General features: G+C 40.1%; 1 protein-coding gene across 4 annotated transcripts in view; it reads left to right on the forward strand.

Annotated features, from left to right (window-relative positions):
• Positions 1-27,977, forward strand: part of DPP6 (dipeptidyl peptidase like 6) — a 582,220-nt gene that overhangs the window by 470,007 nt on the left and 84,236 nt on the right. For all 4 annotated transcript variants that reach the window (XM_064505741.1, XM_064505742.1, XM_026097080.2 and 1 more), the window contains exon 8: positions 17,674-17,794. In XM_064505741.1, the coding sequence (XP_064361811.1) occupies positions 17,674-17,794 (121 nt within the window). The remainder of the gene's footprint in view (positions 1-17,673; positions 17,795-27,977) is intronic.

Consider the following 27,977-nt stretch of genomic DNA (forward strand, 5'->3'; position numbering starts at 1 on the left):
CCTTAAACTTGGTGGTGTGAATGTGCATTTGCTGAATGTAGACTGTAGGTTGTGTTGCAAGACAGGAAGCAAAAAAAAGTCAAGTGGGACCGAGAGGAGTAACTGGCTAGGAACTACAGGTGGTTCTAGGTGGCTACAGGGCCAAAGGAGCTCTGAGGTGGTAGCACATCAAAGTAGACTTCAGAGTGTTTTAGAGTGGCCCTACCATTGCACTAAGTTATGTGAGTGTATGCCAACTCCTGTGCTGCAAAGGGAACTGCTAGGCAAGCTTTTCCTTTCAGGACACAATCTGAGATCCTACTTCATGCTGCATTTCCCAAAAAAAGGTGGGGGAGAAGGGTGATGGGATCACCTTGAACATACCCCAGTTCTCGGGAAAGAAAAAAAGACTTTCCCCTTGAAATCTCCTGATTTGTTCTACTGTGGCAACACAGAGAGCAGGAGAGTAGAGGATTTTTATTTCCTTTGTAGGTTTTTCTTCATTCTTCCTAGGAGAACTTTTGGTCACTATGTCTGACCTCTTTTTCTCTTCCATGTCTAACCATTCAAAAATGAAATGTCTGAAACAGAAATGGTCTGCATGATCTGCATTTTTGGTGATTAAGAATAATCAGTAGAACTTTCCCAGGAGCAATTCTCTCTTTATCTTGTTTTCTTTAGTCTTTACTCATTAAATTATGTGACAATTTTTAAATTATGAACTCTTCAGAGCATTGTTCTTGACTTCTTACTTTCCTGCAGAATGCCACACATGCCAACAGAGCTGTATAAATAATAGCAGATATTGGAATTAAGAAAATCTATGTCAGAAGATCAGAATACAAAAAAAAACCCCTCTGACATCTCAAAACAATGCTTCAGCCAACCTCAGATTTTAGCTAAAGTCATAACAGACTGAAAGTCCTACAAAGCTGGTGTATGGTTCTCACTTTTATCCATATGAGCTTCAGAGTCAATAGAAAGAGAGCCATTAAGTTCAGTGCAAAAGGGAATGTGTTTGCTAAATGGGGCTATTATTAGAGGGCACATTCTCCATTGTCCTATGACAGGAGCCATCATTTATGCCTTTGTAGAATGAGGGAAAACTGTTGTTAAATTAGAATAGCCGTGTGATTTATTCACTTTCTGTGTGTGTAAATGACTGTGCAAGAGGGTGAAAAAATCCATCCCTTTCACTGTGCACCCACCAGCCCATTAGTACTCCCCCTTAGTACTGAAGATGCTGATCCCCTGGCCCTAGCTAATAACCGCATAGTGCTTGGTGGGTTTAAGTGAATAGGCTGTATTTCCCTCAAATAATTTGTATGATACTTTCTGGATATATGAGGATGTTGGTGGCATGATGGAAGTACAACAGTGTTAGATTGTATTTTTCCCCTGTTCTGTGTGTGCTTATCTCTGTAAAATTCTTAATTCCTTAGATCTCTCCTCTATTTCCCATCTTGGCATCTGTGGCCCATCAACTACCCACTTTCTCCTTCTGGAGTTTCAATTCCACCACAGAAACTTCTGTTAATCTTTCTTCTTGGACTATTTTACTGTTTCTGTGCTTCATAGCTTTGCATTTTTTAGAGCGAAGTTCTGCCCGCAGAGGGCTCGCCAGAAGTTTCCATGCTGTGTTTCCCCCAATACTGTCTGCACAAAGGTTAATATCACCCCAAACTCAGTGTTCAGAAGGCATCTGAGACTGACAAGCTTGGATCCCCCTATTTATCCAAAGATAAGTACACTGTGAGCAGCAACCATGCAGGTTTCCTTTCTTGGTTTTCCTGGCAGCATGACTGAACTCAGGGAGTTCTCGAGGCGGGAGACTGTCTGGCACATGTCTGTTGCTGAAGTGCTCAAAGAACCCCAAAACACCTGAAATGTTCGGGATACTTTTTCCCCAAAATGAGTACATCCAGGTTTGCAATATTTACTTTAAGGACAAACTGTGTATGTACATGGGCACTATAGTCATAAGGCACAAACAATAGAGCTACTCTAATAATGTATTGAATTATTTAATTGAATTGAATATTGAATATTTGGCTGCATTAACAAGATTAAAGCACTGTTCCCAGGAGCTGTTAAACTTCAATGTCAAAGGCAGAAGAATTTCTGCCATACTGCTATTTTCCATTTTATTTTTCTTTTTAATCAGAATCTGTAACAGTCCTGATAGATACTAATGATAACAGTAACGCATCAGATGCCAGAGGAAGCAATTTTGCAGAACTCTATAGGCAACAGTTATAATTCAAAAAATCTCTCTCACGGATATTATTATTTATTCCTCAGTAAAGAGAAGCATGTTATTGTGGTTCTTCTGGCCAGTCAGTCTGTTACTGTTCCCACTACTTATTGAAATCATCCAAAACATGCAGGAAAAGGATTATAGCTGCACTTAGCTGCCAAAAGCTTTTTATGCGCTTGCATTTTTCACAAACCCACAGAGTGGTCAAAATGGGTTCCTCCTGTGTTCCTGCAGAATAAACCTTTCCAAGCGTTAACATTTGGGGCAGCAACTACCTTTTATTTTTGTAGATTGTGCAGAAATCAAGTGTATAATTGGTTCTAAAGTAATAGAAGTTCTGTTTCACAGCAGGTGTAGGAGTTTCATTAAGAAATCTCAATTTCAATAAAATGCAAATGCCGGGAAAAAGGTGGAGCAAGTGTATCAGATCTAACATGTTAGGGCTTTGCAGGTGCCCTTAAACAATGAATGCCAATGCTGGTAAACAGCTTGTTGTTATAGATACTACTGTCTAAAAAGTGCGACGCAATTTAGAGAAATGTTGGAATTCATTCGCATATAAAAATGTGGATGCTAGATCCTGCTGCACAGGGGGAGAATTGATCTGCTTAATTTGTTTTTATCAAATTACTTCAACACTCTAGCATGTTGCTGTGCTAACTAGGACACCTAGATGTGAAAAGCTGGTTAAATGCTGACACCTGGAACTAAACTGGAGTGACTCCTCTAATTGGCAGGGTTTTGCTTGCCTCGCTCATGCCTCTCATGCTAGCTTAGTCCCAGGCAGAAGGGCTGAGCAGATACCAAGGGAGGAGGGCTGTTTTCACAGGAGGTACTGACTCATCCTGTGTTGTTCCTAATCCAGCAGGGTCTTTGATCTGCTCTGTGTATAATTGCTATAGGTCTGTTTGTTTCCAGCATCATTTCATAGATTTGGCATCATTATTTTTTTATGCTGCTGTTCTCTCACCTTTTCTTTTGCAATGACATCTGAATCAATATTTAGCTGCAGCCTGCTGTATGTAATTATTCTGCTTTGGTTATCTCGCTGATTAAAAGGAAGAAAATGTCCCCCACTTCCTCCTGACAATATGCGCACTTAAACATGGAGGGGGACATTCAGAGTTAGCTGACAGCTTTTTACAGGGTTCCTCCATTCTGGGAAAAGCAAGAGCTTTAGAATAATAATGTATATTCTCCTTCCTGTTCCCTTTCCTAGTGTCTGAATGTGAGGGTCTAGGAAGCCCCCAGTGAGATATACTACACGTAAGCTGAATACCTGGACAAATTATTTTTGTCTCAGCCCCCTGTTGTCCCTCACCCCCACTGCTTTTTCATTCAGAGGAGTCTCTGCTGCTTGGTTACAGTGGCTGTGCTGCCTTATTTTTTTATTTTTTCCCGTGCTTTTCATTTCCTTTGGCTTTAGAGGGGATACGTGTTCAGTCCTTGCTCACCAAAGGGAAGCTTTGGCAGCGTTGGCATTGTCACCTTTGCTGAAAATGGTTGTGTCCTTTTCCCTTTCAGCATTCTTGGTGTTGCAGTTTCCTCACTAGCAAAAGAATAAGACAAGTATGATAAGAAAAGATGCTCCAGTAAATGCCACCAAAAGAAAATATACCTGACTTTTGTAAATAAGCTGTTGCTGTTTTTGTGGATGTGAAAGTTTTCAAAGAAAAAATGAATCTGATGATGTGCCATAGAAGCTTTCCCCATGAATCCTAAAATAGTTTGTACTCTTACATTTGAATGTAGGAAACAGGATGACGGGGTGTTTAGGGCATCACATCTAGAGGTCAGACAGTCTGATTCAGTATTGTGCCATAGACTTCCCGTACAACTTCATACAAGTCACTTAGTGTTTTTTTGGGATTAGTAACAGCATGAAGATGGCAATATATACCTTACAGTGGACTTACAAAACTAACATGTTAAATATTGTGGACATTTGCACCCTGCATTAAGGAAATGGAGTATGTACCTACAAGAGATGCATAGTGTTGATAGATTTGCCAGGTGAGAACACTTTCCCTTATTGTCCTAAAGCAATTCACTATGTTGTTACACTACAGTGCAAGTGCTGAATTATCATTCATTATATGCTACTGCATTTCATTATATATTACTGCAGTAGCAGAAAAGCAGAAAATTCCTGACAATGCAGCATCCCACTGTAGAGTTCCACTGAAAAAAAGGAAAAAAAGGAAAAAAAGGAAAAATACCTTCTTTGGAAATTGAAAATATTGGAATTACTTTAATGTCAATTGTGCTTTATGTATGCTAAACATGTATCTATCTGTTATGGGCATTTTTCATTTCAAAGACCTAACCACTAGAAAAGATGCAAATTAGTTCCTTAGGTCTGTGCATAAGTGTTTTTGGCATCTTATAAAGCCATGGTTGGTAGATGCTGTCCATTAAATATGTGCTTATGAAGTTACAAGCTTTTTTCTTGGAAAGCTGCTATTTTGTGTTTCCTTTTGCTTCAAAAAGCAACAACTCTATTCCAGCAGCTAAATAGCATATAGTAGTTGACCTAGTAGACGTTGATGATCGCTACTCCTAAACGTTATATTAAAGAGGAAAGTCTCACTGAGTGGCTCACTGTCCAAGGACAGGTGGTGTGTAGCTGGGAGAACCGGAATCCCAGTTGCCGGTTCTTTATGCTGATAACTAATCTGCGCTCTCTCCTTAGCCAGACATTCTATAACACAATAAAATATTTAAAATGAAACACTGTATCATCTCACATTAAATAATCTAATTTATAGTGATGCCCTACATAACCATCATTGATATTAGGTTACAGAATACAAGATAATCCATCAAGCAGAACTTAAAAGCAGAATCAGAGTTCCATACTAAATGGTACATTTACTGATACATACTTTAATGTAACAAGGCAGTTATAAATTAAAATAACCCCATTAGAATCCAGGGCAAAGAATTCCAAGCACACATGATTCTTTTTGTAGATATGAAATAAACCCTCTTTTCTTCTCTGAAGAATATAAAATAGGACAGTGTATTTTTCTTAAAATATATATATTTTTGAATATCCAGAATCATGATAATTGCTTATTCTGCTGGACCCTGGAAGATTATAGGTATGAATAGCCTGCTCACAGAGCATAAATGGAAATATACTGCATTTGTAATGATACAATGTCAAAATCTAAAGAAACTTGCAGAAGCCTGAGAAGAATATGAATATATTTAAAGCTTGGAGCATCAAGAAAAAAATCTCTTTCATGCTCAATTTAAGAGGAAAAAAAATGGAGATAATACTGGGATTGTAGAATTCTATCATCACTCCTATAGCCCATTATATGGGACTTAAGAGACAACTCAAAACTGATAAACAAGATAAAGACCTTAAAAACTACAAGTTCTCATAAACCTTCCTGCTTTCCAAAGGGAACCTGAACTTCTCCTGGGCAAAAGGTGTACAACTGAATGCTGTAGGCACACCACAGACATGTGATTTAGTAAGAATGGTAGCCTTAGAAAAAACTTAACTGTTCCTAGGAAGAAATTGCAATATACAGGCTTTATTCATCTATTAAGCATGTTCTATATAACTTGTGGGTAATATGGTTACAAATACATTTTCAAATCATGTTACTTAAAAAAAATCCATATAGTCACTATTATAGAATCTGAATGGTTCAGGTTGGAAGGGACCTTTAGAGATCATCTAGTCCAACCCCCCTGCTCAAGCAGGGTCACCTACAGCAGGTTGCCGAGGATGGTGTCCTGTTGGGTTATCTCCAAGGATGGAGACTCCACAGCCTCTCTGGGCAGCCTGTTCCAGTGTTCAAACACTCTCACAGCGAAAAAATGTTTCCTTATGTTCAGACAGAATTTCCTGTATTTCAATTTGTGTCTTTTTTTTTTTTTTTTTAAAGCTGCTGTCCTTTCACCTTTCTTGTTGCCCTTCATGTTCCTCACCAGATTCAACTCCATATGGGTTTTACCTTTCCTAATGTAACTAGATGCTTGGACAGTGTCTCTGCATTTCTCCTGGGTCACCTGTCCCTGCTTCCACCTCTTTTACGCTTCCTTTTTATATTTGAGTTCTGTCAGGAGCTACTTGTTCATCCATGTAGGCCTCCTGCTGCCTTTGCTTCATTTCCTGCATGGTGGGATGGACTGTTACTGAGTTTGGAGGAGGTAATCCTTGAATATCAACCAGCTCTCTTGGACCTTTTTTTATCTCTGGGACCTTACCGCATCGGATTCTTCCAAGCAGGTAACTGAACAGGCCACTGTCTGCTCTCCTGAAGTCCAGAGCTATGATCCTACTCTTTGCCTTGTTCCATTCTTGCAGGATCCTGAACTCCACCATCTCATGGCTGCTGCAGCCAAGGCTGCCTCTGATATTTATATCCCTTCAAAGTATCAGTTATTCCTTGTTTTTTACTAGGAGGTCCAGCAGAGCACCTCCTCCTCAATTCTTCAATCTGTGTTAGGAATTTGTCATCAATATACTTCAGAAACCTCCTCTATTGCTTGTACCCTGCTCTGTTGTCCTTCCAGCAGATAGTGAGGTGGTTGAAGTCTCCCATGAGGACAAGGACCTGCAAATGTGATGCTTCTTGCAGTTGTCTGAAGGAGGCATAATCTACTTCTTGATCAAGCTGTCTGTAGCAGACGCCCACAAAAGGCCTCCCTGTTGATCTGCCCACTAATCCTGACCAACAAGCTCTCAGCTGGCTCATCATCCATCCTAAGGCAGAGCTCCATGAATTCCCATCTCCCTTTCACATAAAGGGTAACTTCCCCTCCTCACCTTCCCTGCCTGTCCTTCCTAAAGAGCTGGTGTCCATTCATTGCAGCACTCCAGTTGCGTGAGCTATCTCACCACATCCCTATCAATGAAACTGTAGTCCTGCAACTGCATAAAGACTTCTAAACCTACCTGTTTATTCTCTATGCCATGTGCATTAGTGTACAGGCACTTCAGAGATGCACTCTGTCATGCCAATTTCCCAGAAAAAGCGTGAAAGCTTTCCCCATAATGTTGTGCTCTTGGCTCTTCCTTATTTTTGTGTGTCTGTTGAAGTTTGCCCCCCTTCAGGCCTGTTTCGCTGCCTTTAAGGTCTCTATTGTCCACATCACCCTGTACCCTTTTCTTGCCATCTGGTCCACCCACTTGACTATAGGTCATCATCTCCCTTCCCCATTAGGCTGGAGAAGTAAGATCTCACTGAGATTATTCAACAAGCAAAGGAAGAACTCTTGATACGAAGGGTGCTACCACCCAAAAAGTTTAAAACTCTCTCACCAGTTGGACAGATCTCCCAGCCCTTCATCTGCAACCAAGGCACTGAACCTGTTCTGTAGTTGCAGATCTGCCAGCAGAGCGGGAGCCTTCCTTGCAGTGCCAGAAGTCAATAGCTTCCAGCCTTCATCATCACCATCATCCCTGTCCCAGCCTGGTTAGCACAGATTCTACCTGCCCCTCCTTTGGTACAGCTGGTAGTTCAGGCTCCACTTGCACCTACAGAGTCTCAGAAAAGATCTGATCAGCCTTCTTGTCACCTTGGATGCTGTGCAGTCTACTCTCCTGCAGGCGAGGAGACCATCTCCCCCAGCCCCAACAAGAGGCCCCAGCCATCCCTGCAGCCACAGACCTAGAGAGCTGTTTCCACCTCCCTCAGGAGCTCGGCCTGCATAGAGGCCTCTGATGTGCCAGGGTAGTTGCTCCAGTCAGTGCTTGGAAAGGTGCTAGAGCTTTCTGGAAGCCACAGCTGCCTATAGCTATCCTTACCCAGCAGCAGCAGGCAACCTGATGTTTCTCAAAGAGTTCTCAGGAGTCCTCCAATGATCTGAGAAGAAGCTCCCAGCAGATCCAGAAGCAGAGCCTGGAAATTGCTGTGCAAACTGTTGCATCTGTTGGATGTCTCTGGGACAGTGGGGGCCTATAGATACTGCCTTTAGAATATATATATTGTTTTTTTCATTTGAAGACATGTAGGGGTGTTTTTCCATTCCTTCAGACTTCTTCATTGGTATTCCTCCCTTTCTTAGTCAGTATTCCTTCCCTTGTTGGTCCTGTGCAATTGAAAACAAAATTAAGTTCTTAATATTTATTTTACAATAGCTATTAGAAATTTCCAAGATACTTGGCTAAAATCAAGAGATTTACATAATTTACAAATGGTGACTCTTTTGCACTTTCTTTGCTAGATGTGTAAACAAAGCTAACCAATGTAGTAGAGTTTCATTCATCTTTTATAGTAATTCTGACTGTTTTCGTTTGCAGAATCAATTACGTCTCCTTTCATTGGATTGATCTCCATGCAGTTAATCTCTTACGCTACTGAAATTAGATACATACAAGCTTTCAATCTTGGATGAGGAGTCACGAATACTGGTTTTGATGTGTTAATGTATCAGTGTGATGCTTACATGCATCAACCCGCAGTGCTGTACTCTCTGGTTTTAGTGGACCCCCAGGGTGGCTTCAGCTTCTCTGTGTTGAAAGCAGCCTTCCTCCAGAATCGTTTTAATATTGATGTGAACCTTACTTTGGTCTGAATGTTACCTTTGCCCTTCTGTAGGCAGAATAAGGCTGAACTGAAATAACTCATATCTGCCTGTTGTGTGTCTTCAGGAATAGCTATATCCTCTAAATTCTTGGCTTGGTAAGGAGTGAGTTAGTTTCTTACTCTGAACTGAAGCCAAGTTTAAGCCCTTGTATGAAAAATTGAAACTGTAGCCTTCTCTGTCAATTACTTATCAAGATGTGATTCCCTGTGCTGTGTTGATTGCATCAAAAAGTTTCATGGGTTCATCAGTGATTTTAATGATGAAATTTGGTTTTATAAATAAAAAATATTAATTGAGAAATTTATTACTTCACTCATCCGGCATAACTTGTTATAAGTCTCTTTCCTAAGTTGTAAAAATCACCAGTTAATGAGGAAGAATGAAAATCTTTTGAAGTTTTTTGTCTAACTTTCATTTTCCCACCTGCTATCAGAAGATATTTTGATAACAACTATAAAAGTCTAATTAAAATACTAACTCTTATTATGTAAGTTCACCGGTGAGAACTAGTTTTATGGTTTTGTTACCCTATTTGAAGAACTGATAAGAGTTGGCCTAATCATGTCATATGCATTAAGAAAAGCGCTTGTGACAGAATGCATTAATAGAAGCTAGCTGAGCATCAAAGTTTGTGTTATTTTTTGAGATTCAGAAGAGAAGATTGGCAGAATATTCATTAAATAATGCATAGTCAATCAGCAACAAGCTTTAGAACTGATTTTGAATTGATCACACATTTTTCTGCTGCAGTTGATGTAAGAATGACAATTGCAAAATGTCAAGACCTTTTCTGTACAATACTTGTCAAGTTTCCTTGATATCCCAGAGTAAAAATGCAATTATCATATCCACTTCAAAATGCGGCACAGACAGGGATGGGCATGCTAATTTTGTGTAGTAAGGGCAAGTTTCAACTTGTAGCCCAAACAGAACAGCAGGGAATCTTTCTCTTTGCTCTCTTTCATTTTCAGTCTTCAGCTTCCAGATTTCATATAGCAGTGGAAAAACAAAACTTATGTGAGAGGGGCTACCTTCAAAATATTTAAATGGAATTGAAGAGCACTAGAAATTGAGGGAGAATGGAGAGATCTTTCTAAATATGCATTTCGAGCAGGAGTTTGCTCATGCTCAGAAATATCTGTGGAAATATCGGTGCTAAAACATCTGGAATCCAATGCAGAGGGGTTCAGGCCATTCCAAAACCTTGAAAAAAGTGACAGGGAAGTTCATGATCTGACGCTTCCAATCCCTGGTTACACACCATGGTTCCACTGTGATTATCAACAAGTTATTTACTATAAGAAAAATATATAATACTTTGATACTTCCTGGACATGTTGGGAAGTACCTCCATCTATATTTCCGAGGCTTTCAGATCTATATGATATGTGGTAGACAAAAAATATATACATATATATATATATATATATATATACGCACATATATACATATATATATATTATAATATATATATATATTATAATATATATATATATATACACACACACACAGAGTTCAGAACCAAATGAGAAATTTTTACCTTCCTAGGGTTGATCAAATAAATGAATAAAAGTGTTAAAAAATTTAAGGGAATACCTTACGCTGAATAATAGCAAAGTTAAAAACGTCTTTGGTTAGACTGTGGGACTGTTCACAGGCACTCCTGATGGAAGAAATAGTTGATGGACAGTGGGTAGAACCCTTAAATCACACCTAAATTAGTTTCAGGCACTTAAATCCCCATTTATACCCCACAGAGTGATGTAGTCTTGCTCCATTAAAGGAGTGCCTAACCTGGCAGAAATCTAGATCTACCTCAGATGTTTATTTGCCCATGTATATTCTCAGAGGGCAAGATAGATAGGTAGCTGTTGCCTAAAAATTTTGGTGATGGGAATTTAGGTGGAAGAGCCAGAAGATTTAGATTCTGCTGGGGCTGTGCCACGCTGTAGCAGCACTAGAGGACTCTCGGAGATGATGAAGGGCATGCATGAGGGAGGCTGAGTCTAGCCTATCACTAGGGCAGTGCTAGCTAGGAGGAAGGTCTGGTATCTGCTCGAAGGTTGTTTTCACCTTGAATTTTATTTATTTATTCATTCCTGTGTGAAAACTATTGATGGACTAATGATGGCATGCTTATGCTGCCATTACACTCAAAGGGCTAGGAATGGACCAGATCATGAAGAGATGAAGGCATCTGACATTTCCTGTTGGCTGTTTATATTCAGTGGAAGCGATAGATATCTCATTTATTTGGACTGGATTGATTGACTTTATTTGGACTTGGCAGAACCCAGCACTCCATAAAAGCTGCTGGAGGTGGTGAAGTCCCTGAAGTTAGACAGTCTTTATATCTTTATTGGTATCTGTGTCTTTCTATTGGGTGTACTTGGCGTCTGTCTAAGACAGACTGGATCATCCCTTTGGAACGACATATCTACGAAAGATGGTAGAAAGTTGCGCACACTATGAGGCAGAATGGATTTCAGCCAGTGCTGGCAAATGTACAGAACACGATACATATAAGAACTACTTTTCTTTACTATTTAAGTGAAAGGGATTTTACAGTAGCTATTGTTCTGCCTTTGCAGAAGGAAATATAATGAGTTCAGGTAAGTGTCCTCTTGAAGATAGCTTTGACCCTGCAAGTAAATTGGTCATTTAGACGTGCAATTCATGGCAGAACAAGGCATCTTTCAGATCTCTTCTCTCCCAGTCTTCACGATAAAGATTGTATTACGGTTAAGGCACTGAAGTAGCTCAAACTGTCCAGATCTGACTCATGGTTTTGCCAGTCTTTTCCTATGTGACATTTAGAATGGGATTTGGTTTCTCAAACATAGGTTCCTAAAGCGCCTCAAATGAATGGTATTAAATATATCTGACCCCTAGGTGATATTCCAGAACAGCACAGGTTTTCCGTCTGTCCTATATGATATCTGTCAGAAGTTTTAGACACACTAAGGGGTTTAAAGTGGCTCTAGATACCTGCGTTTGGGCAATTAAGTCTTGTCTTTAGTGTCCCTGTCCCTGTCCCTGTCTCTGTCTCTGTCTCTCTCTCTCTCTCTCTCTCTCTTTTTTTTTCTTCCCACTTGTTGAGAGAGGATAATACTACTTATCTGTCCATTAAAATGATATGCTGTTGTGGAAGGGACTGTCTCTTCTGTGTATTTTTTCAACATCCAAAACAGTGAAATATCCAGATGCTTACCTTTATACAGATAACTTTTACTGATTCTGCAAAATAAATGTAAGCATTTCTGTGAGACACACAGAATCCTAAAAGGAATCTGTTATTTTATTTATTCTGCCAGAATACTCCCTCAGGGAAACTGGTGTGCCAACAAAAGAACAGACTTCTGCATGGGGGGAAAAAATGTAGGCATTAACATTAAAAACAGAAGACAATGAAATACCGTATGTTTGGTGAGGACAGAATAGCATGCTGACTTATAATTGTATTTCCCCACTGACTGAGTCTTCCATCATGTGACCATAGTTTCAGATTCCAAAGAAATTTGGGCTGATTTGGAATTAAAAACAGTGTCAGCGTACAACTTGTGCCTGTCTGTACATGAAGGCCAGCTCTTGTTGACCAAACTCTCCATGCTGCCAACGCAAAGAGCCATGTTGTGTAGTTAAATCCCATGGGCTGACCTTGCAGTGTGGAAGTGTCTTCTAGCATGTAGAAAAAGTTCATGCTTCTACAATATGCAAATAATTTAAAGTAATAAACACCCAGACATTAGCTTTATGCCTGGAGGGGATAAATTTGAGTGATGTTGCTCATTCAGTTAACAAGTTGTACGTGTTAGAAACTGTGGGTGAAAGAGAACATCAACTTGGAATTCTAGTGTAAAGTTAGAAAATAAATAGAAGCCATAAAAATGCAGATTAATGAGTATGAATTTATCTTCTGTTGGTCTATGAAGAAATAGCAAGTGCACTCACCTCTTCGGCTGGAAGGAAGGAGGATGGAACAATTGTTGCTTTATAGAGCAATAGCTGCTTTAGAGAGCTGTTCACTGTGACTTTTACGGTGGTCTTAAGGAGATTATTTTCATTAGATTCCTGAAAAGCTCCATAAATTGAACAGTTGAAATATACCAATATTTTAATTACTGCAACATAAGTATTTACTACTACTCTGGATCCACTCTGGTAGAGAACATTACTTTGGAAGCCTTTAAGCGGCTGCAAAAAGATTTTTAAATGAATCCTCCTCACAACAGCCAGTGTTATTCAAGTCCCTGTGTGTTTTAAGCAAATTAAACTTATTTTGTTAGTTTACACAACGTCTCTTATGCTTTTCTGCATCTTCTCATCCTGAGGACTTTCTGTTTCCTTTGGTGTTTGGCTTCCAGGGGTGTGTGGGGAAGGAGGAGGAGGGGGGAGCTATACAGTCTGCCATTATCTTACTGGAGAAATACTTAATTTTTGACTTAAAGTTCTGCTTCTATCTCAGGCTTTCATTCCAACCAGTCTAGTATTCTTTCTCTAGTGTTAGTTGTGTTATATGAAGGTGTAAAATGGTTTGCAGCAATCAGTCCTACTATAAATTGCAACCAGGCAGAGATTTCTTTCCAGCCCACATGTGTCGGTGATGTGTTGACACCTGAGGCTAAAGGGCTTATATCTTCTTCTGAAAGCTTCAGGTGACATCTTGAGCCAAATAAAGCCAACAGCAGGATTCTCATTGATTTTTATCAGGGCTGTGGTATTACCTTGGGTGCACTTTAGTTAAATAAATAAATAAATAAATAAATCTTAGTTCTCCTGGTCATTCCAATTATCTTTGTTAATATGTTATGTCTTGAATCATATTATAACATTTAGCAAAAAGAGAATGAAGTTCTTGTCTTCCACAATATCCAGTGGCAAGGAGTTCCACAAGGTAATTGCACTTTCACCTGGGAAAAATCTTTTTATCCATTTTAAACAGCTTGCCTCTAGATTTCACTGGTCATCGTGTTGTTCTGGAAAACCAAAAGGGTGCAAATGTCCTTCTCCTCTTTTCTGTTTCCTCTTCCTTGTTCTGTAGAGCTTGTCTTCCTTGTTTCCTCTGATCTATAGAGTTAACAATTTCATTCTCTTCAATCCAGATATGGGTGTTTCCATTCTGGTTACTTCAGTCAGAATATCTGCTCTTCCCTCTGAGTTCCTTTTGAGGATGTCAGGACCAAATTGTGCGTGGCATTCAAAGCGAGGATCTAACCTCGACATAGGATAGGTTTATTTTCCCCGGCATTAATTGTGCTCAATGCCGCACCTATTGTGCTGTCCACAAGAAAAGGCACATGCAGTGCGAGAATGCATAGTCAGGAGCAAAGTCTTTCGGGCCTGTTCTTGGTCTGCCGTACAGACAGGGGCATAAAACAGAGCTTGAGCCCTTCTGTTGTCATTTTAGGCTAGTCTAGAATTGCTGTGTAAAGCAGCCACGCAATAATATGAAAGACAAGTCCCTATGTTATTTTTTTCAATTATCTTTACAAAAACATCTTATACTCTGATTAATTGAAAGTATTCTGATCATTTGATAGGAAGTACTGCTTTAATGCCATAAAATCAAAACAGCAGGAAACATTATCAAGGTATTTTATAAAATCAACTAGTATCTTTCTAACCTAGAATGTGAAGTAATGTAAAGACATTTCTTCCTGATGAATAACAAAAGTTCAAAAGCTTTTACTTAATTTATAAGATACATTACACAGAAGTCTTCCATGTGCTGCTTCAGTAATCTTTTATCTTGATTATGCTTGACATTTTTAGGGTACAAGGCACTGTAGTTGGGAAGATAATTTTAAATTCTCTCTGAGGTGCTCTGAATTATATGGGAGATAGTTTGAAGTCAGAACACTATTTTTTCCATTGCAGTTTCCTGATAACACATGTAGTCTGATTAGTGTAATAAAGCTTTGAAGGACAAAACAGTGAAGACAAAACAAAAAACAACAAGAAAAACAATGCAATGCTTTATAAAGAGAAGGGCAGAAACAGGCTATTATTCAGTCTTGTTTATTTTTCCAGTGGAGTTATTTAATATAGTACAAAACATTGCAAAACCTTCATTTGCTGTGGAAAGCTGGGCAAGGAATGTGTTGCGTTGCTTGACTCCTTCCACCCAAGCATGTGCCGGTCGCAGGCCAGACCCACGGCATCCCTGAGCATGTAGTTCTTGGTGATAGAGAGCTGGGTCTGTCTTGCAGGTGGATGGCGGCATCCTTGGGCTGCACAGTGTGCAGTGCTGACCATCATGCTGTATAGAGGGGGGGACAGTGTTGTGAAGAAGCAGCACTACATGCCTGTAGTTCTACCTAAAAACATCTGGTGTGAGGACTTTTGCTCTTTCTTATGAGTGAAGAGAGAGAAAGTATTGTTTTGGCTTTTCTCTTCTCCCTGAACCTTTCCCATTAAGAAATACAGGGCAACTCCTTTGCATATGAGGTGCCTTTGCCTGATTTTGCCACACTGTGCTAAATAATAATACTGCTGCAAGGCCTAGGTCTGTAAAGTCTCCAGTGGCACTAAGCTCATCAGAGCTGGAAGAATATTTGTCTTCATGGAAGGGATACGTGGCCTCCGTCACCTTCATGGCTGAACACAATCTTTGATGTCTTTCCGATGACAATCCCGTAAAATAGAAAACTCCTATCTTCCTGATGCTAGAGAACCGTGAAACTAAGTTTGCCCGTGAGCTGCAGGAAAGTGGGTTTCTTGAGCCCTGGTCTGACCAGTCTTCCTCCACGCTCGTGGTTTTGCTGCTATTGGTATTTGCAGTTTTTATAACTGCCATGGTAGCTCTGATTTTTATTATTTTTAAATCTCATCAAGGAAAGAGACTGTTTATTTTACAGTATGGAAAGAAACCCAGTATTTTGCCAAAAGTATCTAGTCCACTCAGTATTCCTTCTTTTCGTATACATTTAAACTCCAGCAGCCCTTCCACATGCAGTAGCTACACAACCCCCCATAGCACAGCAGTTAACTAGTATAAAATTCTTTACTCAGCAGCCCTCATCTGGCTCCTCTGCTTAGTGAAAATCAGGGTAGGAAAGAGGTATAGTATCTTCCACAGCATATTTTTACTTTCAAAAAGTATTAATTGGATGTAACTCTTTTTAGTTTAAAAGCCTATGTAGGTTAGACGGAATAAAAGCAGGTTACAGTTTTAGTCATACTTTCTAGCCTTAGGCAAACTCACTATACCAGCTGCCAAAATTAAATTAGGATCTATACTTCCTTCTGGAATCTTTCCAGCTCATCTTTAGGTGAAACGCAGACTGTAATAGGATGTGAAACATAAGCTGAAAGCAAATATTTTTCCCAATTCTATCTTTTCATAAGTGTAACATGAGAAGTTGCATTCTAGTATCATGGGACAGGTACTTAACATTTGTTCCAGTATCTTCAAGTGTATAAAAACCCATCTGTGAATGTCTAATAAGTGACATTAATAGTTTGTTTTCCAGTCTAAATGGCTTTCCTGATACCCTGTTCATTGTATCTTTTCAGCCTGATTGAAGCTAAAATATTTTAGAAATAAGAACGCTGTTTTGAACAGATGCAGCTCACTCTGGGGGAGGAGGGGAGAAGATCTCTGTGTAGTGCATGACAGTAGCACACAGGACAAAGCATTTAACCAGACGATAAAGACTGATGTCAAGGACCAAGATTTTTTAAAAAGCTGGCTAAAATTTAGCTCGCTCATCAGTACTCAGCTATCTAAACAAACAGCCTGATTTCCAAAAGTGTCTAGTACCAATAGATCTATTGCCTCGCATGAAATTAACTTGAAGAACCAGAAGGTTTATTCAGGAGTCTGATATTGGGCTCCTTTCCTGACAATCTGGAATTGAAATTTTGATGATAATTTTATACCACCCAATTCTTATTTGTGCTGGAATTGCTTTCACACCGATAGTCCCCTTGAGCTGGATGGCCCCAGATGGGTGAACAGATATTTGCAGAAACAGACTTATCTACCCATTAGTGAATGACCCTTGCTGTGGGCCTGTCCTTGCCCACATGAGAAGGTCTCATTACCTTTTGGTCTTGTTATCTTTCAGCAGCCTGAAGTTACTACATCATTGCAACAGGCCAAGAGAGGTTTCCACAGGCAGGCTGCAGGTTAAGCAGGCTGCGTCCATGCTGGGCGCCTAGGACCGATGAGTTCCAGACACCTCCAAAGTCCATGTGTGCTCCTTCTTCCCACCCACCCAGATTTCTGTAGGACAAACCTGGGTACTGGGGCTGGAAGGGAGGTCCAGCACACTGCTTTGGGTCCTTGGTGCATGTGTGCTGCTGCCCAGCCTGCATACAGACCTCCTCGTGCCTCATTACCCAACGTGAGGTGCTGCTGCCACTGCCCTTGGATAGCATGTCTTGTTGGGTAGCATCTGCAGTGAGCATTTGCGCTAAATTCAGATTTATTTCATGGGTTGCCAGTTGTATTTTAAGGGAACAGGAAAAGCTGGAAAAGAGGAAGAACCCATTTGGTCACCACGTAGCATCACCATCAACTCTGCATGCTGCTGGTGTGTCATGGGCCACTTTTGCAAAATCCTGAGAGATGGCATTCTTTATTTTGTGCCCTTGACTGCACTGTTCCTTAGCTGTGATGTTTCAGTTTCTGAAATAAAGTCAGGAGGGAGAAAAATAAAGCTTGTGTCAGAGGAGCAAGGGTTCAGTTTGTTGTAAATTAGCATCTTTCTGTCAGTCAATGGCATTGGAAGAAAACTGTGAAAATCCTTTTTGAAAAAAGATGCTATAAAGATGTGATATGTGATTTTTGTACTGCCAATTATTGTAAAAGCAAAATGCAACATTTTATAATGGAGCCACTGCTTAACGGTGTTCTCTTTTTCTTTTTCCCTTCAAATCAGATATTTATCTTTGAGAATAACATCTATTACTGTGCCCATGTGGGGAAACAAGCCATCCGAGTGGTCTCCACAGGAAAGGAAGGTGTTATTTTCAATGGGCTCAGCGACTGGCTGTATGAAGGTAGGATACAACATTTAGGGCAGCAGTTAGTACGAGTTTTAAGTCACACTCTAGACTTACAGAACTGGCTGGAATTAGATGTTCAGCATTGCAATTCTGGGGACTGGTGGACCAGAAGCTGAAAATTTGCTATCCTAATGCTTGTCTGAAGTGCTGGACTAGAAATAATGTGAAATGATGTAAAAATTCTGTTTTCCAGGCTGTTTTTTCTTTTCCTTAGTGCAAAGGTAATAAATCAGGAAGTGTTAATGAGCAGAACTGCTTCGTTATTTAATGGCACCTGCAATCACTCATAGACATGCTAGTTTTCAAATCAAAGGAAAGGACAGAAATGGGGAGGGGAAGTGGTTCTATTTTAAGGAAAGAAGCTAAGAAACAATTTTAGTTGATTTGGTTGTTTTTCACAGCACTAGGCGGCACATAGGACCTGGAAGCTGCCCAGATCTTGCTAGCTAAAAATTTTCTTAAAGCAGGCAGGTCCTCACAGTAATTGGCTTCTTCCTCTTGAAAATGGGCCTGATAAGGTAGAGGGTCATCGCTGGTGCGTTGCTTTACTTCAGCTCTTTTCAGCTGGCAAATGACCCTTTGGGTGTCTGTGAGCAGCTACGTGCAAAACAAGTAAGCCTGCTCACTAGCTTAGGAAAGGGTCACTGGCACCCCCTGTTCTTTTGGGGGACATAATATGCTTTTAAACTAATAGTCAAGCAGAATAAAATAAAATAAAATAAAGAACAGAACACATGCACACAAAACACATTCCTCTCTCCATTCCTGGCTAATGCTCTAGCAGTGTATTTTCACAGGGATCCTATTTTGGGGACCTGGCAGTCTCTTTCATGTGACATATTTTCTCTCTAAAGTAACAAGTCCCAAGGCTTCCTCCCTCAGGTCTCAGCACTGCCACTTTGATGCTTTTCTTAGCTCTTCAAACAGAAGTGTCCAGGTAGGTCTACTAATTGAGCCCTGTTGGCTGGTCCCAGTTTCCTTGGCCCTCGATGGTACAGAGCAGCTTACGAAAATGCCATTCATCATTAATTGGCATAAAAATATGAAGCACTCTTTAAATTACTCTGTATTGTACCTAAGCTAGGGCTGTTGGACTCAAAAATGAGGGAATTAAAATCAATTCATTTTCATTTGTCACTCCCAGACAAGCTAGTCCCATTCGGTGTCAGAGTTTGCACACATCAGGGTACAAACTCAACAAACACATCAGTGGAAATATCTGATACCGATTTTAACTATTTCCAGTATTTACATGTGTGTTTATGTCATATCACAGGATATTTGGAAGTGAATGTCCTCCTCGTGAAGCACTTTGTAATCTGAGTAGTGGATAAATTAGTTACAAAATGCTAATTATATTTAATTTTTATTTATTTATTCATTTGTTGCTGAAGATGTGGGCTATCCTGTTTGACTCTGCAGGTCAAATGAGCATATTAGTAACCATATTTTGTTGATAAACATCATTAAGTACATAAGGTTTCTCACAGAGTCTTGCACGTAGCCCCATGCTGACAGGAGGAGTTTGTCATGCTGGTGAACTCCAAGCAAGCCAGCAAGCCCATGATGACACTTGTGTTTTGCTGACGCATATTTTCATTGCTCAGGCAATTTCTTAGCTGACATTGACTTTCAAGTTTGTCCTTTATAATGAACTTTCTTGTTAACTTTATGTTAATATACTGGGATAATAAATGAATTTATGATCAAATACAGTCTGAATCTACCAGACCAGATTCTGCAACCTCTCTAAATAGTAGGTACAGAGTAGGACCACTGTACCTGTTATTCACTGACCATAAGTTTTGCCAAAATCAGAATACAGCATCCATTTGGAAATGCCACTTTGTGTCTGCGTACAGTTTATATTTAAATAAAAGCTTCTCCTACTTCAAAAGTGACATAGAGAGAGACCCAAAGGAAAACCTGGGATATAGATGTTGTGGTTGGATGAACTCTGTGCTGCACATCAAAATGGTCATCGTGGAGGTAAAGCTGGGACTGGAGTCAGGACTGAAAATCTGTGGCCAAGGTGTGAACAAGCAATGGGGCAGCAGGATCCAACGGGTCCCAGCATTTGGGTGTCAGTGCTCTGAATACATGAACAGAGGGGACCTCACAAGAAATGGGATATTCCAAGGTGGTAATTTGGTAAGACTTTCTGGAAGGCAGATGAAATCTTCCTGCTGGAGTTCATGAGAATGGAGACATCATTTTCAATGGGGAGGAATTTTCTCCCTGCCAGCAATTGGGATGTTCCCATACCTCACTACTACAGTGAGGTTGGACACTGCGAACCACGTCTGTGTTTGCGCTGCTGTCATCTCGGGAAGCTACTGCCATGGACCCTGAACATATGTGGAAATCTCATCCCATCTGTGCAGCTATCTCTGCCACCCAGTCTGCAAATGAGCTGTGATAAATGCTGAAGCAGGATCACAAGGCGTTGGAAGCGTTGTTCTTCCCTCGCGTGTTCTTTTTGTTGCTGAAGTTCACAACCTCGGCAAGCGCCGGCAGCCGAGCCTCCCCAAGTGCTCTGTCGGGTTACTGTAACAGTTCATGACCTACTTCTCGTCTTCCCCAAACGCAGCACAAAAAATTCTTGGCGCTTCCTACGTGAGGAAGCCAAGTTGTACGATCTTTTACCGCAAGCGGCAACATCCCACCCACCCTTTCTGGGCGCTCTTTGGCATCCCGCGTCGTGCAAATTCCAGTCCCAGGAGTGCCACCTTTTGGTGCAACTCAACGGTTGATACGAATGCTGGACCCAGAGGGAAGGCTTCTCTTCATTAACGTGATTGCTTTTGTCACGACAGAATAGATACACAGTACTATTAATCAGATGTTTTCAGTAAGTCCAAAAGCAGAGCAGATCTAGAGTGGATTTGACAGGCTTTTTGCCCTGTAAAAATGCAGGAGTTCATTTCAATTCAAGTTAAGCTCTGCTTTCGTAAATCTGCCAAAGGGGAAAAAAAATCTTCAAGGTATTTATGCTGAACTGTTGGCTTTTGATAATATAGTGAAAAACATTTCAAATCAATCAGAGCTTAATCTACTTAGTGCATTTAGCCGGAAGGTTATAGGTTGGTACATAGATTACTGCAACCTGAAAGCATAGATTAAGCATGGCTTTTATTACTGAAATAAACATTTACAATGTTTTCATATAGTTTGACTTAACATTTTCAGTGCTGTGTCTGATACATGCCTATATGAAAAAGGAGTGACAGCCTATAACAGAGAATTTAAAGTTCTGAGGCTGAAATCAGCTAAACATTTAAATGAACAGCACCAGCAGAGAGTGTTTTACATTTCACTACTTGTTGTATGACCACTGTTGGTCTGAGCATATGTTTTAGGAACAATGAGGCTTAAACATAATTTTAAAACAGGTAGTACTAGCACAAAGTGCTTTCAAAGTGGTAGGGTAAAGGTATTTTCTTTATATATATTTTTACTTTATTAAAAAGTATTGTATATTTCAACAAGTGTAGCGCAGCTAAAATTCATTTCAATTAGGCACTTTGTTACAGCACTCTTCAACAGTAACTTCATTTATCTTAAGCACCAGAAATGAATTCTGTCATGGTGTAATTGGAGTGTCTCCATTTGCTACCAGACACTTGCAGAGAGTATATTCAGAGGTTGGGAGAAAGCACAGAGACTAGTGGGGTCTGCTAGAGATACCAGCGAGTGACAAAAGGAAAGTTGTAATATCCCTGTGCCACGGTTGAGAAGCTCATTAAATTCATTAGCATTTATGAAGTACTCGGTTTGTGATGCCAAATACTGTGGAACAGCCCAGCTGGCAGGCGGCTGCAAGACCTGGAACACCTCTGCAGGGTAACGAACTTCATGAAGCTCCACCAAGCAGGACAGAGTCCTTCCTGTGCTGCCCTGGCATAAAGCTGTGGCGTGACCTGCTCTTAGCAAGTCTGCACTGGCAGATGCACATACACAGCTTGCATGGCTGGAGTAACCCTCTGCTGCCTGGGAAATGTGGGGGGGTCAGAGCTGGGCAATGTCCTCTCCTTCAGTGCTGGGAGGGCAGGAGAGGACTGGTAGCTCTAGATGGGCCTGCCCTGTCTGTAGATTGTGATACTGAGTGTTTTCCTTTTGTCCTATTGTATGCATCCTTGGATGTAAGAGTAGTCTCTTAGGAGCTATTTTGCAATTTGATCTACAGGGCATGTTTTGTGTGATTTTTAGGGACTTTGTTTTCCAAAAGGAAGAATTACTTCCTCATCTCATGTCACAGTCAAAGAGAGTGATCAGAAGGGTTTGTCCTGTAAGTCTCTAAAGATCATTTTGAAGTTAATATCCCTGTGCTGGCTCAGTTTGAAACAGTCCTGACGTGGGGTTTGTGACATCTGGATGTCAGCTTATCCTCCCGTGAAAAAGAGAGAACAGCTGGCAGCCAGGCATCAATAACATCTTACATAGCATTTATTTAAAAACTCTTATGCAATATTGTATTTATCTATGACATAAAATTGATACTCTATTCTTTTGCTGAGCCTAATGTAGAGCAATGTTGTCAAGTTTTATTTCTGGCTAGGTTTGGGAGCAAGAGAAGGAGCAAAAAGAGACACTTTTTCAGCTGTAACTCATACGTGTTTTATTAATCTTCATTCTGCCCGCATCTTACGTTATCACAGACGTATCCTCTTATGTGACTTTGCAGTGACACCTGGTGGGAGAGGCCAGGATGTCATCTTCATTAAGACAATGAAACTGCAGAAATTTTACTGCAAGCTCTAGTAAAAAACCTCCCAGTTTCCCCTCACATGTATTTCCCTGAAACCATCCCTGAGCTTACGGGAAGTACCTATCCAAAGCTATTGGCTGATTCATGCTGATATTATTTCTGTTCCTTTTCTAGACTTTATAAAGAGAGGAAAGAGAATGCGTAATAACAAAAAGTCTTTTCCATAATCTAATCAGCCTCTCACAAAAATCACAGAGTATATTTAGAACATGTATGGCTAGTCTCAGAGGTGCGGTGCCTGGTAACAGCTCAAAATCAAATAGCATTTATTTTGAGCAGTATCTTTTGTGCTTACAGTATTTCAAGCAGCTAAAGTAGATATTTTTCTTAAATTTGGAAGTATTAATTCTGGAGCCTGGAAATTATATTATTGATGAAAAATGCTAGTAAGGCTGTTGATACAGTGCCTTACCTGATTTGTCTGGGTGCTCAGGTTTCTATTATATGATACTAGAGCTCTAAACTTCTTTTTCTTGGAAAAAGGAATTTCAATGATAAAATTATACCTGAATTTGGAAAGGGACATTCATAATTAGGGCTGAGAGCAAATAGCTCCTAAAATTCCTGTTCAATGTCAACAGAGAAAGTGATCCTCATTTTTCACACTGTAGAGCTAGCCATTCCCAGTAAACAGTAGCTCCAAGGCCTGGTGGGGGCTATGAGATAAAGAATCAGACTGAGTCATCACTGAAATTTTTAAGATAAATTAATCTCTTGCCAAGAGGATGCTAGAGCTGGAGCTCCAGGTGCTAAGAGGGGCCAGATGGAGCAGGAGACTCCTTACTGACAATGTATGTGAAGACTCACTGGGATAGTGAAGAATATTTGTTTATTTTTAAGCACTTTCATATTTTCAGCCACAAAAGATACTTTTCATGGAGGTGGATAAGTTTGCAGTCCTTCCCATTTCCACTGTGCAGTAAAAGGGAGAGGGTAACACTTGATGATGCCCTTTTAGTGCCACAAATGCACCCCATCTCTAGAAACCACTCAGGTGTCCTGATGTACAACCTGCTCATATGGGGCTTTATAGGAGAAGCTGCAAGGAATTTGCTCCTCCATTTCTATGCTTGTTCAGGCAGGGTAGTTTCCCTGCCAAGTTCACCGGCTAGATGTTTCAGTGACATTGGCATCTTATTCAAATAGAAAGCTTTCCTCTGTTTTGCATACTGGACATCATTCAGTGTTGCCCATTAGGTACATGCAGCTGCTATGTAGCACTTGGGACCATAAATTCAGTTAGCCATTATGTAGCTGCCTATTGGAAATGTAGGTGACTATTTTTCTGATGTACTTCTATTTGCATGCTGACTTACACCAAATGTGAAAAAAAATCTGGCCCTTTCTGTTACAGTCAAAATAAGAATGACAGAGCAGCTCTTATCTCAGCCATGTGTTTAAAGTGGATAGTTCCACTGTAAATAATTCTATTGCAAGGAAGAAGGATTAGCTACAGCATTACTTTGCCTCATCCGTATTAAACCAGAAGAAACAAAGAGAACCTTAGATTTGATCCAATCATGCAACGAAAGGCTTGGAAGGAATTACCTTGACTTCTTGCTTTGGCTGAAGTTTGCTTGTCATAGGGTTGCTTGCATTGTAGGTTGCATCACTTGGAATGGGCTTCTGGCCCTTCTCAGTTGGCTGTGGTCAGAGAAAATTGAACCGTTTATGATGCACATTGTGAACGCCAGCCTAGGAATCAGCAAGCTCCTGAAAACTTTGAAATGTGCTGTTATCTGGACTGTCTTCAAAAACCAGCACTGCACAGCAATAACCTTGCCAGCTATAGCCCAGTCTTTAACCTTCCCTTTCTGCAGAAGGTTGTTTGGAACGGGGTTGCCAGCCAAATCCAACACCTGTCACCCTCTAATTTTTGGATTCCCATCATTCAGGCTGCTGAATAGCTTTTGGAAGGGAAACGGTGTTATTTACTGTGGTCAGTGGTCTCCTCTGGGCATTGGAAGGAAGCCAGATGTCCATGCTGATCTCACTAGCTCCATCCATGTCTGCCAATGCTGTCACCGAGGAGGTGCTTGGCCGCGGAGGTTATCAGTATGTCGCACTGAAGAAGCTTGCACTTGTCTTTCACAGAGGTCCTTTTCAAAAGGGCTTTTCTTCAGGAAGAGCTCCAAGCCTTGACACTTCTCTGGGCATTGTGTTGATGTCCCTTATCGCAGCAAGTTCTTCTTCTCGACAATAGCTCTGCTCAGGCCACTAACGAAAAGATAACTCTCCTTTCTAGAATTACGCACTGTCCTTCTAGAAATAATGTCAGCCTGGGCACATTCAGAGGGGAGATGTTAAATAAATGTTGGCTGTTCTTATAAACTTTAAGGTAATTTCGAACAGTTCCATGCAGTATCTTGCAGTTCATTCTTCATTTTTATCATGGAGCGATATCTTCACGCTTGTAGTAATAATAAAAATAGAAGTGTCACATGCTGCAGTTGCCACTGTTTTGACTTCTTAAAGATAAGGCAACAATCTCTTGAGTTGCAACAGTTTGTGAGGGACTTTTTCTTAAGGTCTATCTGGCTATGTGATTAAAGAGATTTTGGAAGCTAATATGAATCTTTCCCTGAAACTAGATTCGCTGTGTATATATCATGTGTGAGAGTGTCAATTGTGCTGTTACAGCAGTTTAAATCCAGAGTAAGTCTTCTGATCTCTGCAGCTTTACTTGATGTGCAACGCAGCACAAAATTTAATCCCATCTCTGTGACAGAATCTCTTCTATTTTCCACTATTATTTTACTGTTACTGCATTGTCAGGGATGCAGTTATCTCTTAAATTACCTTAAGTGAGAAAAGAGCTACACAGTATGCAACCAAATTAAACCTAATCAGTCAGCTACTGTTCTATTTAAGCAGGAATACATGAATAAAAATAAAAAAATGACAAATAAAATATGTAGATCAGTATCTGAGTGATGAAAATAGGAACTGTTAGATATCTGAAAGTAGATTCTGTATCACTGAGTCAAATATTTCTAAAAAATAGTATATTGAAAGTTGTATAACAGAGCTATTGGGTTCCTGCTCGCAACAAATTCTGTTTCTCTTTACCAACATCATTACAGTAGCCTTAGGTTAAACACTGTATTGGAGATTTGTGTCCCCCTTTTCTGATAATGCTGGTATTTTTAATAACTAATTAGTGTATTACTGCTTCATATATTACAGAATAGTTTGGAATAACTCCATGGCTTCTAATAGAAGTGCTGGGAATCTGCCCCATGGTGCCTAGCAGAAGGATCTTGCTGTAGATCCACAGTCAGCGGGGTTGCATAGGAAATATCGTAAATTTACAGTATTCCCAGAAAAAAAGATTATGAATGTTACATAACATTCGCAAATTAACTCAATTTTGAGAGCTATGTTTTTCCTCCATAAAGTTGTATCAGTGGTTTCACATGAAAATTCTTGCAATAAAACAGGGGTAGGAGAACCACAGGCCAGAAATCTCATTTTTTATTTATATTTGAAAATATAAAATGTGTTTCTAAACCAACCCACCCCTTTAAAAAATCCACAGGCCAGTTCTTGTTACATGTTTTAGATGCATATTTGATCAGACCTCTCTCCAGGAGTTTTGATGTGGAAAGAATTTAAGTCACCACGCTAATGATGGATAAAACAAAATTGCATCATTTCTGTGTTGATAGAATTGAGCTTGGGGGGATGTGACACACATAACAGTTTTCCAAGCTGTAGAAAATTGTTAAATGAAAGATAAGAAGAAATTGAGTTAATTTGCACCAAAACAATCTACATGAATATTAGGAAAAAACATTTCTGTTAGGGCACGTTGCCTAGGGATACTGTAGGAATCCCTGTCATGGGGCTGTTTAAGAGTGTGTCGGACAGATTTCTGCCATAGATGACCGAGATAAAAATCAATCCTGTTTCAGCGCAAAGGGGAAATGAGACAATTTCTTTGAGCTTTCTTCTAGAACTATAGTTATATGACTTTATGTATAGATTCAATGGCTTTTCCTGATCTTTTTGCAAACATATGGACTCTGAGGTTACAAACAAATCACTGGAAGCTTTTGAAACATCCCCTCAGAAGTTACAGAGTGCATATTTATGTGTACAATAGGGTAAAAACATGTGACCTGCTTGTAGAGGATGGATGTAGGGAATTAAGCACTTTATTCTGATAAGTTTACATTTCCCTTATTACTCCTCAGAGATAAATTGGTGAAATTTTTTCTTTCATGAACTTTTTGTTAAAAATATGTTTTAAAGAAAGCAACCCAGCTTTACATTTTTTTAAATGCTGCAATCAAGGAATGATACAATGACAGAAAGAAAACCAACCAAATTAAGAGATAGCCACAGAAAATTTGTATTACTGCAAAATTCCACCAATTTGGCCTGAAAAGTAACTTTCTACAAATTTTCTTTTGATGCACTGGTTCTTCCTTGGTGCAACCCTGCTTATGGAAATTCAGGGACCAGTGGGAAAACCTACAGCCTGTTTAAATAGCCATCCTCTTTGTCTCACTGTTATTTGGCCTGAATAAAGGGTATATGCTGTAAAAAGCAAAAATGAATGTACTCTGTCCAAATTAGAGTGTGTGAAAGCTATATACAAAAGGGATGAAAGCTGTGCTTAGAGATGTGAATCTTACTAGAACACTGACCTCTCTGTTGTTGTATAAACATAGCAAAATCAAAATACCAGAAATTATGGCAGAAGTCAGCTCATGAGTTGGCAATTCACATACCTCAGCTCTCCTCGTGAAAAAAACAAAGCAGAACAAACTAAAGTGCATTTCAGGAACTACAGCTCCAAATCCTAATATCAGCTGGAAACAGTCATAGGTCAAAGGGGGGGTCCCTGAACGGAAAAGCAGAGTAATGGCCCATGAAATGCAAAGGGCAAGTGACTCCCGTATGTAGTGGGGGGGATCAGGGATCCCCCCCAGAGCTGAAGTTGGCTCTTTCCTCCAGCACAATGGATTGTGTATGAAGTGACCTTCAAAATTGCTCACTGTGCTCCACATGCTTGACATGACATGGGGAACTCTAGCTGCACAAGTTCAGGTCCTGGTACCTGGGAAACAGGACGCGTTTCGGGCTGATTCGCACGTCAGTGTTTCCAGCTGCCGTCTCTTCCACCGAGCAGCGATCGGGGAGTTTTAGTACACGAGAAATGTGGATGTCATAGAATGATGTATTTTTCAAATTGAGGCGAAGAAGGCAAATGGTGAGTGTGATGTTGATACCAGCCAGGACATGGAGGTATCTGTACCCGTGTTTTGTTCTGGATCAAGAGAACTGAAGAAAGAGGGAACATTTTTAAAGCAGTCAGATTGACATACCAGCAGTTACTAAAAGATAAAGCATCGAGGGTAATATCACCCTCAACACTCAATTAGTTTATGTCGCTATAAGTAA

Source organism: Dromaius novaehollandiae, chromosome 2, assembly GCF_036370855.1.
Source record: "Dromaius novaehollandiae isolate bDroNov1 chromosome 2, bDroNov1.hap1, whole genome shotgun sequence".
Lineage (NCBI taxonomy): Eukaryota > Metazoa > Chordata > Aves > Casuariiformes > Dromaiidae > Dromaius > Dromaius novaehollandiae.